The 15271-nt window shown below is 41.4% G+C and overlaps 2 protein-coding genes and 1 long non-coding RNA gene across 3 annotated transcripts in view; all 3 read left to right on the top strand.

The window, feature by feature from the left end:
* The window catches only part of LOC144652031 (uncharacterized), a 75801-nt gene that overhangs the window by 34786 nt on the left and 25744 nt on the right, over window positions 1-15271 (top strand). The window lies entirely within an intron of this gene.
* LOC144651616 (uncharacterized) lies at window positions 3017-8199 on the top strand. The gene is made up of 6 exons (XM_078511556.1): window positions 3017-3062; window positions 3453-3606; window positions 4628-4842; window positions 6475-6631; window positions 7354-7404; window positions 7818-8199. The coding sequence occupies exons 3-6, from the start codon at window positions 4633-4635 to the stop codon at window positions 8108-8110; spliced, it is 711 nt and encodes a 236-aa protein (XP_078367682.1). The 5' UTR covers window positions 3017-3062; window positions 3453-3606; window positions 4628-4632; the 3' UTR covers window positions 8111-8199.
* Window positions 9154-11038, top strand: LOC144651615 (uncharacterized). The gene is made up of 2 exons (XM_078511555.1): window positions 9154-9573; window positions 9764-11038. The coding sequence occupies exons 1-2, from the start codon at window positions 9154-9156 to the stop codon at window positions 11036-11038; spliced, it is 1695 nt and encodes a 564-aa protein (XP_078367681.1).

Here is a 15271-nt window from a genome sequence, read left to right as displayed (position 1 = left end):
AAGAGTGGGCGCTTATTCGAGGTTGGGCGCTTAATCGAATAAATACGGTAGGTATTCTGCTTACTTAGGACCGTTGTCGTAGCATAAAGCGACTAGGAACATTGCTACTTGCCTTCCCTTTCCCGGATCCTATGATTTACCAAAGATCATCTCGGTAGCAATTTGTGAGGTTGCTCCAAATATTTTACAGCACTTTCCGACATTCATACACCATGGTGGAGAAGGACACTTTCTTGCCCAAGAACGGTGAACACAAAGACAATGGTCGTGGCTAGAAGTAGCCTCCCACGCAGTCGTTCTTAGGGGCGTTCGTGTTTCACTCCTGTTCGTGGGGAGGAGTGAAACACGAACGCTCCTAAGAACGACTGCGTGGGAGGCTAAGCTAGAAGCCACTCACATAAAAACGATTAAAAAAGAAAGCGAACATATTTAACCAAACGTAAATAAGTAATTCGTTAGTAAGTCAGATCGCAAAAAATCTTAGTCTTGGACTTCTGCCGGTCTTAACTTTTGTTATCAAAAAAAAGGATTCAAATCGTTTGCGTTTGATTCGTGCATTAGACGTTAACGAATTGTAACTGTTATGCAGGCAATGAAAGAAAATCTTTACAACTCCCTGCTGATGTTGAAAAGAAAGGTGCTAATAGTCACTGAGCTAGAGGGAAGGGTACCACGAAACGGGCGAATTCGACGAAAATGACGAATTTTGCGACAGTGCACAGTTGAGGTTTGACAAACTTGGCGAAATTTCGTCAAATTTGTCAACCAGCAAAATTATGTCAATAATCTCAGCGAATGCACTGCTGACGGATTTGACAAATATGACGAATTTGACGAAATTCCGTAAAATTTGTCAACCAATAATCTCAACTAATGCACAGCTGCGCATTTGACGAACTTTGCGAATATGACGAATTTGACGAAATTTCGTCAAATTCGTTAAACCAGCAAAATTATGTCAATAACCTCAACTGATACACTGTCGCCAAATTAGTAATTTTCGTCGAATTCGCCGCTTTCGTGGTACCCGTTAGCCGTAGCCTAAGAGTGAGGTAGAAAGCTTAATGCTAAAAGCTCTGGCAAGCGACCTGCCTCTGTTGTTGCAGCTTGTGGCCAGTTTCAAGAGCTTATTGTAAACGAACCGCTCTAGATACGATCACTTCTTCAAATTCCCGAGGTTTTCGTTAAGGAGAACTTTGACTGTATACAGCGTACCCCTGACTGATTGAGCAAAGCCCTAGCTAAATAAAACCGTTTTGTTTATAAATTTTAGAACACTTTTTCTATACGATTGTTAAATAATAACTACATTTTACCATGATTCCAAATTTGTCAGACTTCACACTCATCGACCAATTTCATATAGGACATAAAGAAGTTATCTTAAAGATTGCGAAATTGCCCAATTACCCGATGAATGTAATTTCTACAAGACTCACCAGGGTTCTTAAACTCGTTCATGAGAGGCAACTTAAAAGTTAATATATTGCATCTCGACCCCCAGAAGGGACATGTTTATATGATTCATCTTCGTTCTTAGAGCGTTATTGCCTAAATTGAATTGTGATGCAAATCTATCTTTTAATCAAGCTGTGCTGCACAGATTTCGTCAATTTCTAGATCGATTCTAGAACTCCTACGAAAGAGAAACCGCGCTAGCTGTTTATATCACTAGCTGCTTTTTTTTGCTACAGAGATTTACAAATCTAAGTTTCACCTGATGACAAAACAGGTGCGTTAACTTAAACCCTTTCTGCCCCAAGCTCTGGATGCAAATTCTCCCAACTAATTGTTGTAATTTTCTCTAACGTTCGTTGTAAGAATTTGGTATTGTATCACGCCATATCCCCAAGTTGATCATCATCTTTATTCTCTCTACTGTCCACTTGGCAATGTATTGATTTGGTCAGGAGAAATTTTGTTTTGATTACTTGGATTTAATATATAACTTTCAATGACACACTTTCGTCGGTGTGGGTTTTTCTGTCCAAATATTGAACTAACATTACTTTATAAAGAAAAAATTGCAAGGCCGATTGAACGGTTTGGGACTGTATTCCAATACAGTCCCAAACCGTTCAATCGGCCTTGCAATTTTTTCTTTATTCGTTATTAAGTTATAGCTGATTAGATCCTCTACAGTGAGAGGATCCGGTACTTCTATTTTGTCACGGTGGTCCTTGCAAATTCACGTTAACATTACTTTCACCACTTTGGACATTTTTCATTAGTAGTTATATAACCAAAAGCGATCTTTGGTTAAAAATTTGAAGATAAAAACAAGCTTTCGACTACCAGTCTGTAGTCTTTTAAAAGGCGTTACTCGTTAAAAACTACAGACTGGTAAGGCCTACTCTGGGACCCAAAATCGCCCAAAGTCGCCCAAAATCGCCTTAAGTCGCCTTAAGTCGCCCAAAGTCGCTCTAAGTATAGATATTTTCTGTAACAATGCTTTATGGTGCACCATGATGATTCCCATGTACATGTATACCACAGCTGTACTTAGGTCGGTCACCTAAAATTGCCTAAGAGGTCGCCTAAAATTGCTTAAAATCGCTCAAAATCGCCCAAAGTCGCCTAAAGTCGCTCACAATCGCCTTAAATCGCCTTAAATCGCCCAAAATCGCCCGTAATTTTGGACAAAATAAGCTAAAATCGCCTGAAGTCGCTCAAAGTTACGGCGACTCTCTGGTTATCGAAAGCTTGTTTTTATCTTTACCTTTTCAACCAGGGATCGCGTTCGAATTTTTACCAAATTTCTTGCCCTAGTTACTCATCCACTTTCAAGTGATATGTAGGATCAATTTAGGTTTCTGGGAAACTGCTCACCTACCCCTCCCCAAACCTAACATTTTGCCCAAAGCGATAAGTAAAGGTTAATGTTAGGTTTGGGGAGGGGTAGGTGAGCAGTTTCCCAAAAACATAAATTGATTGGTAAAAAGCCTTGTCCAAAGAGCTTCAACGGATTTTCATCTTGTTTTATTGTGCGTATAATACGAGGTTTTATTGATGCCTTGAAAAGAAAGCAATTAACACCAAAATGGTATTGTTCTTACATCACGGTGAGTAAAGTAATAACCTAATTTATGTTTTTTGTAATATCTGTAAATTGCACACGATGAAATAGTCAACTGAATTTGTTTGAATTTGTCTCTACTTGGCAGTGCTTTTGACAAATGTTTTGACATCAATATCGCAACCTGGTTAAACAAACAGAGTAAGTTTGTCATTGGTCGCAGAAAAAACCGTAATTATTTATTTGTTGCATAAAACGAATTTGTAGGTTCTCCTGAGTTGCAATTATGCGTTTGTAACAAATTATGTTGACTTCCGTCAAATTGCTTTTTATAATCGATACTGAAACAATAACAATTTTTTTTGCCCCTCCTTCCTCCCTTCTTTTTTTCAATATTTCTCTGCGTGAACAAATGTTTGCTTTTATATTTTGACAGATATGTTTCCGGACATAGCAAACTGCGTATGCGACCTGCGAATATATCGAATGTGTTCATTCAGTACTTGAAGGTGGTCGTGTCAACTTCAGTATTTTACACCGCAACACATACACCAAATAAATACGAAGTAATATCTCACGAAAGAAACAGGGTAAGTGTATAATACTAAGATCCCAAAAATTTTACCTTTTTTTAGTTTTCAATTCATGTCAATTTATTGATATACAAAGAGCGCACAAATTACATTTATTGTTCACTTTACGAGATAAGTAAAATTGCTGTATCTGCTTGCCTTGTTTAAATGATATGTAAGCCTTAATCTTGCAAATGTTAGAATAGGGTGCAGTTAATCGTAGGTTCGCGAAAGGACAACCAAGCTATTCTTCAAGAAATATTAGGAATCATAGTTTTCTTCCATTTCAAAGTCAAGAAAATGTGCCAAAATGATCTGTCCCCTTCCTCCATCAAGAATTTCTAGAAAATGACTGGCTTGTGATTTCTTTTACCACATCAGTTAGATACTAGAAATTGTACGACTACCCCGTAAAAACTCGAGGATTTATTTACTTATAAATAAGTAAGTATTCAACTGAACTCCGACCCCGTTGGAAAAGTAGTAATCGATGGCCAATAAACATCATCATTTCGCCCTTTAAAAAGTAACACCAGTTTTGATCAAAACGTCGAGATCTCGATGAAAATTAATAAAACGTGTTTACTAACTGTGTGTTTGCAGTAGTGCCAATTTTACTTAGCTTATACAAACAGGTTTTCGTAACGTCAAGTTAACTTGACGGGGGCTTGTTGGGTAGAAATTGACATGTGCATGTAATATCCCACCAGTCACTTGTGTTTACTCGGTATACACACCAGCCTTTAGGCGAGTGTGTATGCCAAGAAAATACAAGTGACAAGTGGGATATTCCATGGTATACCACGTGAAAGTGTTGTGTAACTATTTTATACAATGCCATAGAAAATACTCTAACTAAACTTTGCCGGGTAAGAAGATCACAGTGCACGATGGAAAGGTTGGGTTGAATACCGTCGAATATACAACGGCTCTTCTGTATTCTGATTGGCTGTATTTTCTTAGGCATAGTAAAGCTAGGATACTTGATAAACTGAACGATAAAGTGCCTGCTCCTTTAAATTCGACCTTTTGTTTTCAGATAAGATGAATTATCTGTCTGCCTTTGTTGTTGTCGCTTCTGTCTTATTCATGGCAAACTTTGTCGAAAGCGACACATGTGACGCATCTGATGCATACATAAAACAGGAAGCCATGAACGCCATGAAAAGATGTAACAGCCGCATCAAAGACTGCTATGATGATCATGACGATGATGAACATGATAAAGAGACACTGTATTGCCACGGCATGAAGGTAAGATTTTTTCTCTTCTCCCACTTCTGTTTTTCTTTCTTTCTCTTTTTTTGTTTTTTTTTTTTTTTCGTTTTTCTTTGATCTTTTTTTGTTTATTCCAAGCTGTAGTACCCCTTAAGGGCACCTTCTAAAACAGACAGACAAATAGGAGCTTTAGTGACTAAAAAGGGCGATTAGATCAAGACTTTTTTACTCAATGCTTTCAGTTATAGAGCAACCAACGGCTATAAATAACGATATTACGAAGACGCGCGGAAATAACTTGAAAACGTTTGCCTAACTTTTTCAAATTGCTATCCGTTTCCATCCGAACCATCCGCAGCCAAAGATGTTCGTTAACATTTCAGTGCTCTAATATAGCAATTTTAATAAGAATGGACTATTATTTTTAGGTTTCCTGTAAATATAAATTTTGGCTGAGCAAAAATCTGGTAAAATCCGTGACATGGTCCCTTTAAGGGTACCGTAATGATTCGATTTAGCGCCCGGGGCGCTTATTTACTTTTGGCACCTTAAGGGAGAGCGCTTATTCGAGACAGGGCGCTTATTCGGGACAGGGCGCTTATTAATTTTTTTGCGAAACAACCAAATGAAAACTTTAATATATATTAAAATAACTAACAACAACATAACCTGTAACAGTAACAAATTGTTGAAAGTTCAGTTACTTTTACAAGAATTGTTCATTTTAGAAGTAAATATACATGTATACATGTACGGTAAATATACATATACATACGGAAAATATACATGTACGGTACGGTGAATCTCCATAAGTTTATCTTTTCGACGTCGACGACTTCAGTAGGGGCAGTTAGCCACGATAGGAGCGCTAATTAGAATAGGAGCGCCTATAAGAATGGGGGCGCTTATTAGAATAGGGGCGCTTATTGGAATAGGTGCGCTTATTAACAAAAACACATTCAAAGGGGGGCGCTTATTCGGAAGGGAGCGCTTATTGGAAGGAGGGCGCTAAATCGAATCATTACGGTAATCAAAGAAATGTCAATGTGTGACTGAAACACTTACCAGATCATAAGGCCAAGTAAAAAACTAAAAATGTTTCTCGTTCCCGCCCGCTTCATTTTTTGGGGCCGCCTCTCTTTTTTTTATTATTTGTCCTTGAAAAAGTTAAAACGAACAAAAAGCAACAGGCATTATATTACTTTCACTTTGTGCGTTGTTGAAATTTCTGTAAGACATGGCTTTTGTCTGCGTTTGAATACGAACTCGAGCCAAAATTTTAAAGCCTCGGTACGCCAGGTCCGTACTGGCTAGGTCATTACCCTTCAGGATTTATTTTGCAAGTTCCCTGCAGAATTCGACGACGGAGTAAAAACAATGCGAAAAACACAGGTAAGGAATGCAACAAAATAATAAATAACAAATATAAAAAAAGCGCCCGCCCGCTCTCTTTTTCATAGAAATGCGGACAAGAAACATTTGTTGTTTTTTTACTTGGCCTAATATATATTCTTTATATAAAAAATATCCAGTGGAGAATGCTGGAAATTGCCTTTTTCATTTTTTTTTTTTTTTCAAGCGGGGGGAGGAAGGTGGAGGCATACATGCCGACGATGCCGTTTAATGAATTTTTTCTTTGGCAGATTTTGGTGAATTGCGCGAAAAGAGAACGCGGTTATTTTAATAATGAGACACGGCTGTCGCAGTGACTTGTTGGATAGGTGGGTGTTTGTGTCATATCAGTATGCTCTCATCGGAACACTTCTTGGTTTATGTACGTATGACGATTTCCAGGAAAATCTGGACCACCTGAAACAGAAAACTGGTAAGAATATTGTTATGGACTGTGTTTTATTTCAATCAGGGACGAAAACAACATCCGGCTTTGAAAAATCTTCGTTGTAACACTGAAGTTTCCAATTTTTGTTTTTCAATAAAAAATAATTAGGCGCGAACGTCCGCCGGATACGCAGGACAGGCATTGTTGGACGGTAAACGAAGTCGATGTTTTGTTTTTCTTGCGCGCTTTAAATTCAGTAGAACCTAACCCCGGTAACTCGAAAAAACTGCCATTTCCCTTGGATTTGATCCCACTTTTCAGTCATTTTTACTCGGTTAACTCGAACTCGGATAACTGGAAAACCCCGCTAACTCGAACTAAACTTCGTCTCCCTTGATCTAAATTTGGGTCAAATTTTCCCCAAATACAGTGGAACCCCGATATAACGATCTTCGATATAACGATATTCCCGATATAACGATGAATATGTTATGTCCCGGCAATAGTAAAATGTATGGGACGGAACCCCGATATAACGATTCCTCGATAGTGGAACCCCGATATAACGATCTTCGATATAACGATATACCTGATATAACGATATAATTTTACTGCCCCCTTGGCATATCGTTATATGGACGGAACCCCGGTATACCGATTCCTGATATAACGATATAATTTTACTGCCCCCTTGGCATATCGTTATATCGGGGTTCCACTGTACTCAAATTGCTAATTTTCAGGCTTTGTTTTTTTTTTCTATGCAGATAATGTGCCGGAATTTAAAGACAAAAATATATTCTACACGAATATTCCAGGTAACATCAAGTGGGGATGAACAACTCTCCTTCTCTCTCAAACCTTACCTAATTACAGAGCCGTTTTACCCACATGTTTTTAATCATGAACTGAGGCTCCCTGAGGTACAAAGTTTCAGGCCTATACACTACTTTGTTCATAAAATACAGACAACTGAAAATGGCTCTGCGGGCCGGAAAAGTTTCCAGGACTTCTGAGAAACGGGACCCAGGTATTTTCTTAATGCTTACTAGTGACGTCACAATTTTTTTTGACGGCTGTCGTAACAGAATGATCTTCGGGCGGAAACTCACTCTTTTCTCGTATCTTGACCACACATCACGTTCCTTGACATATATCTAGTCGTCTTTCCCGAACAAGTTTGGTCACTGCTAACCTTTTTCTAACCCATTTTTATTTCTTGTTACTTTAGATAACTCGGCGAAATCATGCGCCAGACAGATACATGACCAGTGCACTCCGTATCTGGTGGCGAGGAACCCGGACGGTGATCTTTGCAGCAGTGTAAAAGAGTTTCTGCTGTGCTACAAAGACAAAGTAACAAACGTACCCGCAGGTTGCGATGAAGCCCCGGATATCAGCAAAGACTTCAATACAATCATCCAGAAATTCAGCAATGACCTTATCGACATGTACCGCGGTGATCCATCGATGTGCACAGTCGACCAAAGTGCCCTTGTCGGGGAAGCAGATTGTTTTGATTAGGCTGAGTAGGTTGAGCCCTCAGTGGATGTCTTTAATACGTTTTAGGGCGTACTTTGTTATTGTGTTTCAATAAAACAAATCTACATGGACCCGGGTGTTCTTCTCCTCCACCTCCTCCTCTACTTTAGGCCCCCTCTTATTATTCCTCCTCCTCCACCTCCCCGCTTCTTCTTCTCCTCGTCCCTTTCTCTTACGTTTCCCAAACATTTTCACTGCGTATTTTACAGCCTTTGAGTGCGATAGAGTTTACCAAATTTCGATGATTGCTTTCATTTTACCTAAACGCTCAACTAACTGTTTTGTGACTTGTAACTTATATCTCTGCCCTTTTTAAACTGATTTTAAGTTTTGTAGCATGTTCCGATCTTTTCTTAAGGAACGTTCCTCTAATATAATTTGTTCCTCATATATGTGTTCCTGTTAACCTTAAGAGGACCAGCTTTTTATAAAGTTAGGAACAAAACGTTCACCCTAAGATAAAACAGGAACATTTCGTTCCGAGTTCCCAACTGTTAATGGAACATATTGTTCCCAAATTGATAATCTAGGACCGTTTTGTTCCGAGTTCCTATCTGTAAATGGGACGCGTTGTTCCCAAATTGATAATTTAGGACCGTTTTGTTCCGAGTTCTTAACTGTGAATGGAACGATTTGTTCCCAAATTGATAATTTAAGACCGTTTTGTTCCGAGTTCCTGTTTGTAAATGGAACGTATTGTTCCTAAACTGCTCATTTAGGAACAAATTCAGGACTCTTTGGTTCCGAATTCCTTGCGCTTACTTGACCATTTTGTTCCTAAATTATATTGTCCATTTAAATGAAGACAAACAATGGGGCGCGCATAGACCTGCTTGGGCAAGCTGAGCACAATCTTGGGTGTCATGAATTTTGCACAATAGTAATGAGGGCAGGCAAGAAGAGGCACGCCTTGCCAAGTTTAAACATGAATGAAGTTACTTAAGGTGTAATCGGTGCGTTGTATTTTTTTGGAAAAGAAATTCAGTTCTAGGAGATTGCGTTGACCATTTTACCTTAATGATAAAATGAGCAAGAAGTGTAAAATCAATTGGTCAAATATCGATGGAGCATCGCCTAAACCAAAACGGCTTCACCTGGAAAAGAATGAAACCGACCGATTGTATCATTGCCCAATACAAGTGTGTGACCATGATGGCTTTCAAAGTCAGAGAGGGTGCAGAAAACATGTGAATACCAAGCACAGTTGGTTCTTTTACTTTGACGAGAAACCTGATCTGGGAATACTCGCTGCATACGAAAAAGAAGGCGCCAGTGATGTTAAATCGAGTGAAATCACAGTACAAACTGCCAGAGTTTTGCCTTCATTTTCAGTTTCCAGCAAAATTGGCGAATCGTTTGTGAAATGGTTGACGGGAAGTGGTGGGGGTTGCAAGAAAGATCATGTAGCCCAGCAGATAGTCAAGAGGTGTTTCAAATTTCTCAAATTTTGCTGCGAATTTTTTTTTTTTTTTTTTTTTTTTTTTTTTTTCCCCCCCACTTTTTTATAAACAAATATATAATATTTATAACAAACGGCATATCTATATTATAATTTTTTTTTTTAAAAAAAAAAAATAATATATATATTGATATATTTATATTTTTTCTCTACTATTTACTTACTTAATAACTGTTTTTTGCTGCGAAGATGAAGAGGAATTGAGTTTTGAAGTGCTGGATTTTAGCCTGTGTTCGCATAGTTTGTTGTTCAAGTTTATCGACTACTTGCAAGATGAATGCAAACTCGGACACGGTGGCCGATTGGGCTACATTGATGCGATTTCCGAATTAATCGACTTCAGAAAGATAAATGGCGCATCAGACACAGTTCTTCGAAATTTGTCCTCAACGGAGCTGTACCTCAAACGAGCGCGCAAAACCGTGGCAAAGATGATGAGATTGCAGTGGACACAAGATCTAAACATTGAGACTTTGGATGCTAGAGGGCACTGGGCAACCATGGAAGAACTGTTAGAAGTGGTGACATTTCATTTGCCTCGTTGCGAAAACACGGTAAAGACTTGCAAAACTATTCCGGGTCAAGTGAATCCTTTGGACCTAACATTTGCCACAAAATTTGTCGCCGTGTATTTATTCATAAAGGTGAAGGGATCTCGCCCTATGACTTATCAGTACTTGACGGTGGACATGGTTAAAACAGCTAAGGCGAACGGAGGATTCATTGACCAGAAAAAGTTCAAAACGGCCAGCAAGTATGGATTTGACTCATTAATTTTGACTGATGCAAGCATGCGGGTGCTGGAAAGCTACATCAATTTCGTAAGACCATTACTCAAACCCCAGTGCGACTTCGTACTTGTCACTAGAAACGGAGGCAAGCATAGCAAATTGGGCGACGTCATGAGTAAATTGGTGTTCGATGCAATCGGGAAGTATATTCATCCAACGCGCTATCGTCAAATTGTCGAAACGCAAAGCCTCAATCTGCTCACAAGCAAGGAGCAACAAATTTTGTCAGAAGACCAAAAACACAGTTCTGCCGTTGCAAAAGTTCACTATCAAAAGCAGAGATCGCGCGAAGTTGCTGTGAAAGCTCACGAGTGTCTGCAAAAGCTACAAGGAACGAAAGGCTCAGATTTGGATAAGGAAGTGCACACGAGGTTTAGCGCTTCAACTTCAACAATTTCAGAATCGGTCGAAACAGCAGAATCAATGAGCGCCTCTCCTGAAAGGGACTCCCCTCCCAAAAAACAATTGCGAATTCAACGAAATCATCGCCGGGTGTTGAAATTCACGGAAGAAGAGGACAATTTTCTCAAGAAAGGTTTAAAAAGATACGGGTTTGGACAGTGGACGGCAATTTTGAGAGATCCCGATTTTAAATTTCAAGACGGAAGAACGGCGGACTCTCTCAAGAAAAGGGCTGGAATGAAAATGCAGCTAGTTTAATTACCAAAGCAAGGACAGCAATGGCATTTCAAACTTGTGTTAAGCAAGAAAGGCATTTAATCGTGACTGTGCAATAAAGAATACAGTAATAAATTGCTACATCATTAGAGCAGTTTTCAATTGAGCGTCGTAAAACCAAAACCAAAGTAATAACTCTGGCCAATCACAAAGGACACAGACAATCCAGTAAACCAATCAAAACTCGAAGCAAGTACATGTAGCTGACACGAAGCGCGGGAAAACGTGCGTGAGCGCGTCATGATTGGTTTTGGTTTTACTTCTGATTGGCTGAGAAAGTGGCGCGAGATTTTTGAGCCAATCACTAAGCGTAGCAATGCAAAACCAAATCAAACGCAATTTACTTTCGACACTCAAGTGAAAACCGCTCTAAATAAATTTCTTGACTTGACAAGTACACTCTTTTGTAACAACAACAGAAAGAACTTTTTGTGACACTCCTGGAAGCGAGCAATGTTCTATATCTCTCTGTCTGTATACATATTTCTATATCTCGCCTGTCGTAATCGTGGCACGTCGCTTAAAATGTAACGTAGAACTACAATACTGACAAACAACACCTCGTCGTCGCTACTCTTCTCCGTTCTCTGATCGTCAGACTGCGTTCACTCATGTTGCGTGCTCGAGAGATACTTTGTTATGGTGTTTCTTTGTTGCTCTCTTCCGCGCTGACTGCTGGAACCTCTCTTCCGCTTCAAGGTAGAACTTGCTCGGAGCAGTGCTTCGGACACCGCGCAGTCGTCGTGTTGGCGTAACGGCCTACCACTAGTACTGGGCACTGGAGTGATGAAAAGCCTTCGTTCTTGACTGCTTTCATCGCTTACATCCTGTTGTGCAACAATTTTGTCTGCATCTGCACTTGGGCGAGTTAGTACCGGGAGTCGCTCCGCCACACTTGTCACCAGATGATGATCTTCTTTCCTGAGCAGGCCGAGTGCTGTACACACCTTCTTTCGCTCCTCTATGGCCTCGATGGTGTTAAAGGTGCCCAGGGCCTGGTGGTGAGCTTTCAGCTTCTCGCACAGAACCTCCATCCACGCCTTCACATTCGAGCGCACGAAAGAGTCTTGCGTAGCTTGATATTTATCGCAACACTCTTTGAGTTCAATTTCGGTGTCTCTCAACCAACTGCCCTCGAACGCTTTTCTCGCAGCTTCGCCTCGTGCCTCATCCTGATCTACCGCCGTCTGAACATCTTCATACCTCTCGACATCTCTCGTCCGGTAAAACTGGTCTATCTGTTTCTGCTTCTCCTTCTCTGTTTCCAAAATGTGGGCCATTTGCCTGTGTCTAAGACTGCCCGGCTGAAGCTGATTGAGGTGGTCTTGCAAGGTGTCCGGTTCGCCGTTGCTTTCTTCCATTGCACTGACCGCTTCGTTCGTCTCTTCTAGCGAATCATCTTCACAGCTCTCCTCCAAGAGTAACAGCGTCCGCAGAGCATCCTTCTCTTCGGCTTTAAGGACGCCATCGCCGATTTCTGGCTCTTGTTCGTCTTCACCGTTGTCCGAGCTCTCTTCTTGGTCACTAGGTGGACGCGCCTTCGTAGCCGCCCACGCAACACACTCCATGGGGTGTCTCCTAAGCCACTCTGTCGCTTTCTTTCTCGGGTTGGGCAGACTCTTGAAGGTGTAGTTCTTTAACCTTCGATCCATGGCGGGTTGGTCATCGGCCTTAAATTCAAGCTTCGTCTGGGCGGTCAAAAGCATTGGACAACGGTTAATGAAGCTCTTTGCCGTTCGGTACTTTACGTCGCATGCCGTAAATCTGCCTTGGGTAAGGATTTTCCAATCGTCGATGTCTAAGGTTGAGGGACTGGCTTCGTCAATGAAAATCACTTCTGTAAAGCGATTAATCATGGCCTTATTGAACACGCGCTGCTTCGTGATAGTCGCTATGTTGCTGTGATGTACGAGTCCTAAGATCGGTTGAAATAAACTCGTTTTACCGCTGTTCGCAGCGCCAATCAGACATGGTACTTTGTCTTTGTGTCGTTTCTGGTTGTGATGTAGAAGCCTGATGAAATCCTCGCAGAACTCCCCAACTTCGGCTTCCGTTAGGCTGTTCTCTAAGATCTCTCTGAAATATTTTGGATCCGGAACTTTGGTTGGATCGTATGGCGAAAACGCTCGGGGTGTAACATGACCGATGTCCTTGTCTTTGATCGCATTTTCCAAGAAACGTCGCTCCTTGATTGACCAGCACTGGCCTTCGTTCACCTCAATCAAATCGTAGTCCACGCAAAGAGGTCGAATGACTTCGCAATGTGGGTTGGCTAGGATTTCGATTGTTACATGTCACGCGTCACGCGGGTTACATTTACCCATAACCCCTTGTGGGTCATTGCTCAATAACCATGTGCTCAACTCGGTTCAGCCATCTTGATGAACATTAAATAATTCATATACGTTTATGAAACGTCTGACGACTTCTTGAATCTTATTACATGGTGTCAGGAGTGAAGAACCGAAAGCTTCAACAATTCAGCCTGGTCTCTCGTGACTGATTGCATCCAGACTCGTTCTATCAGAACGCTTCGAACTCGCCGTCTCTCTCCCATCGATCGACTCATCGCGGTTTGGACTATTTTCCGAACTTACTGATCTACTCTTCTCACCGCTCATCGATCGACTCATCGTTGTTTGGGACTCTTTTCCCCTCCGTCATCATGGGCAAAGATCGACCTGTGTTTGACGCCAGCTCAGAGGATCGTCGTCGAGCTTTCAAATTCTTCATTGCAAACTTTAGAGATTATTGTATCATGGAGGACTACATCAACCCTGCTAAGGCTGTGGACAGCGACGACTACTGGATATCAGCGAAACGACCTAAAGTTATGGCGGCTCTTCGACGAGCTTTCCCTCAGGCCGAATGGGATGTACTTACCACAACCATCGACTCCCAAATCGCCGATGAAGATAAACAACATCCGGCCAAATGGTTAGCTAAACTCTCCAACCACTATCTTGGTGAAGAACCCATCATCCAATGCACTCGTCATTTTCTTCGCATTTTAAAACAGAACCCCGGAATGAGCATTCAACAGTGGCATACTTTAGTGCGACTAGAGTACTACAAATGCAATTTCCCTTCAGCCGTCGACGACAGGCTGCAGAGAGACATTTTTGTGATTGGGCTAAATGACACCTTCAAGCAGTTTCGCAGCGACCTAATCTCACGAGAGAACCTGGCTTCTTTAACCTTCGAACAAGTAATCAATAAGGCTCGGGACTTTGCGGCTGGCCTCAAAACTGAATCAGCCATCACTAAACAACAGCTTGAGGAATCAGTCCACCAGCTTACACCCAGCGTATCAAACGAGGACACAACTGATGCAGCCCACAAGATCACACCCAATGCCATCAAGTCCAGACCTCCTCGCCGTCCCTTCAGACAACGTGGCTTCCCTGCTTCACAGTCGCATGCCTCTCCTACCTGCTTGTGGTGCGGTCGCACACCACACGCTGCTCGTCGTGACTGCCCAGCAGCTAATGATACTTGCCATGGTTGCGGCAAAAGGGGTCACTGGAAACAAGTTTGCCAAGCATCTGCTGCTAACACAGTGTACCAGGCAGACACAGGCTTTCAGTCAAGCACTGCTTATGTCATCACTCACGACATAGCACAGGTTCAGTCTGCACTCAAGGGAATCTTTGTTGATCTGGATCTTAGCCCAACTACCTTGCCAGCAACAACTCGCCGCATCCGATTTCAAGTGGACTCTGGGTGCTCATGTAACACCATACACATCACAGATCTACAGAAAATGTCTCCTGTACAAGTTGAACCTTCCAGTGTTCGTCTCCTTGACTACTCCAAATCCATCATCCCAACTGGAGGTCAAACCACATTGCACTGTACTCGCCAAGGCAAAACCTATGATGTACTGGTTCAAGTTATAACAGCACAAAGCTACTATGCACCTCTGCTGGGTCTGGCTGATAGTACTCGCATGGGTATCCTGAATTATGATGTTGACACTATCAATCAACTCCATGTCACCTCCACACCTTCTTCACCTCCTCTTGGTGAGTTGACTTTTGATTCTATTAAAGTTAACTATCCCCATTTATTTGAGGGGCTGGGTGAACTGGGAGAACCTTACTCACTGACACTTGATCCTACTATTAAGCCCATCCAAGCTGCACCTCACCGCTACGCTGCACCAAAGTTACCCACCATTAAAGAGGCACTGGACAAACTGATTAACACGGGTCA

The sequence above is a fragment of the Oculina patagonica genome, chromosome 4, assembly GCF_052425735.1.
Source record: "Oculina patagonica isolate OP01 chromosome 4, crgOcupat, whole genome shotgun sequence".
NCBI lineage: Eukaryota > Metazoa > Cnidaria > Anthozoa > Scleractinia > Oculinidae > Oculina > Oculina patagonica.
The sequence above is the reverse complement of the archived record's forward strand: the minus strand, read 5'-3'. Positions and strand labels throughout refer to the sequence as shown.

Bases quoted from the DNA above. Each gene is read 5' to 3' on its own strand.
- LOC144651616 (XM_078511556.1), top strand. From the start codon at position 4,633: ATGAATTATCTGTCTGCCTTTGTTGTTGTCGCTTCTGTCTTATTCATG. The intron at 4,843-6,474 runs GTAAGATTTTTT...GCGCGAAAAGAG, and splicing joins TGTATTGCCACGGCATGAAG to AACGCGGTTATTTTAATAAT. The intron at 7,405-7,817 runs GTAACATCAAGT...TTGTTACTTTAG, and splicing joins ATTCTACACGAATATTCCAG to ATAACTCGGCGAAATCATGC.
- LOC144651615 (XM_078511555.1), top strand. From the start codon at position 9,154: ATGAGCAAGAAGTGTAAAATCAATTGGTCAAATATCGATGGAGCATCG. The intron at 9,574-9,763 runs TTTTGCTGCGAA...TTAATAACTGTT, and splicing joins GGTGTTTCAAATTTCTCAAA to TTTTGCTGCGAAGATGAAGA.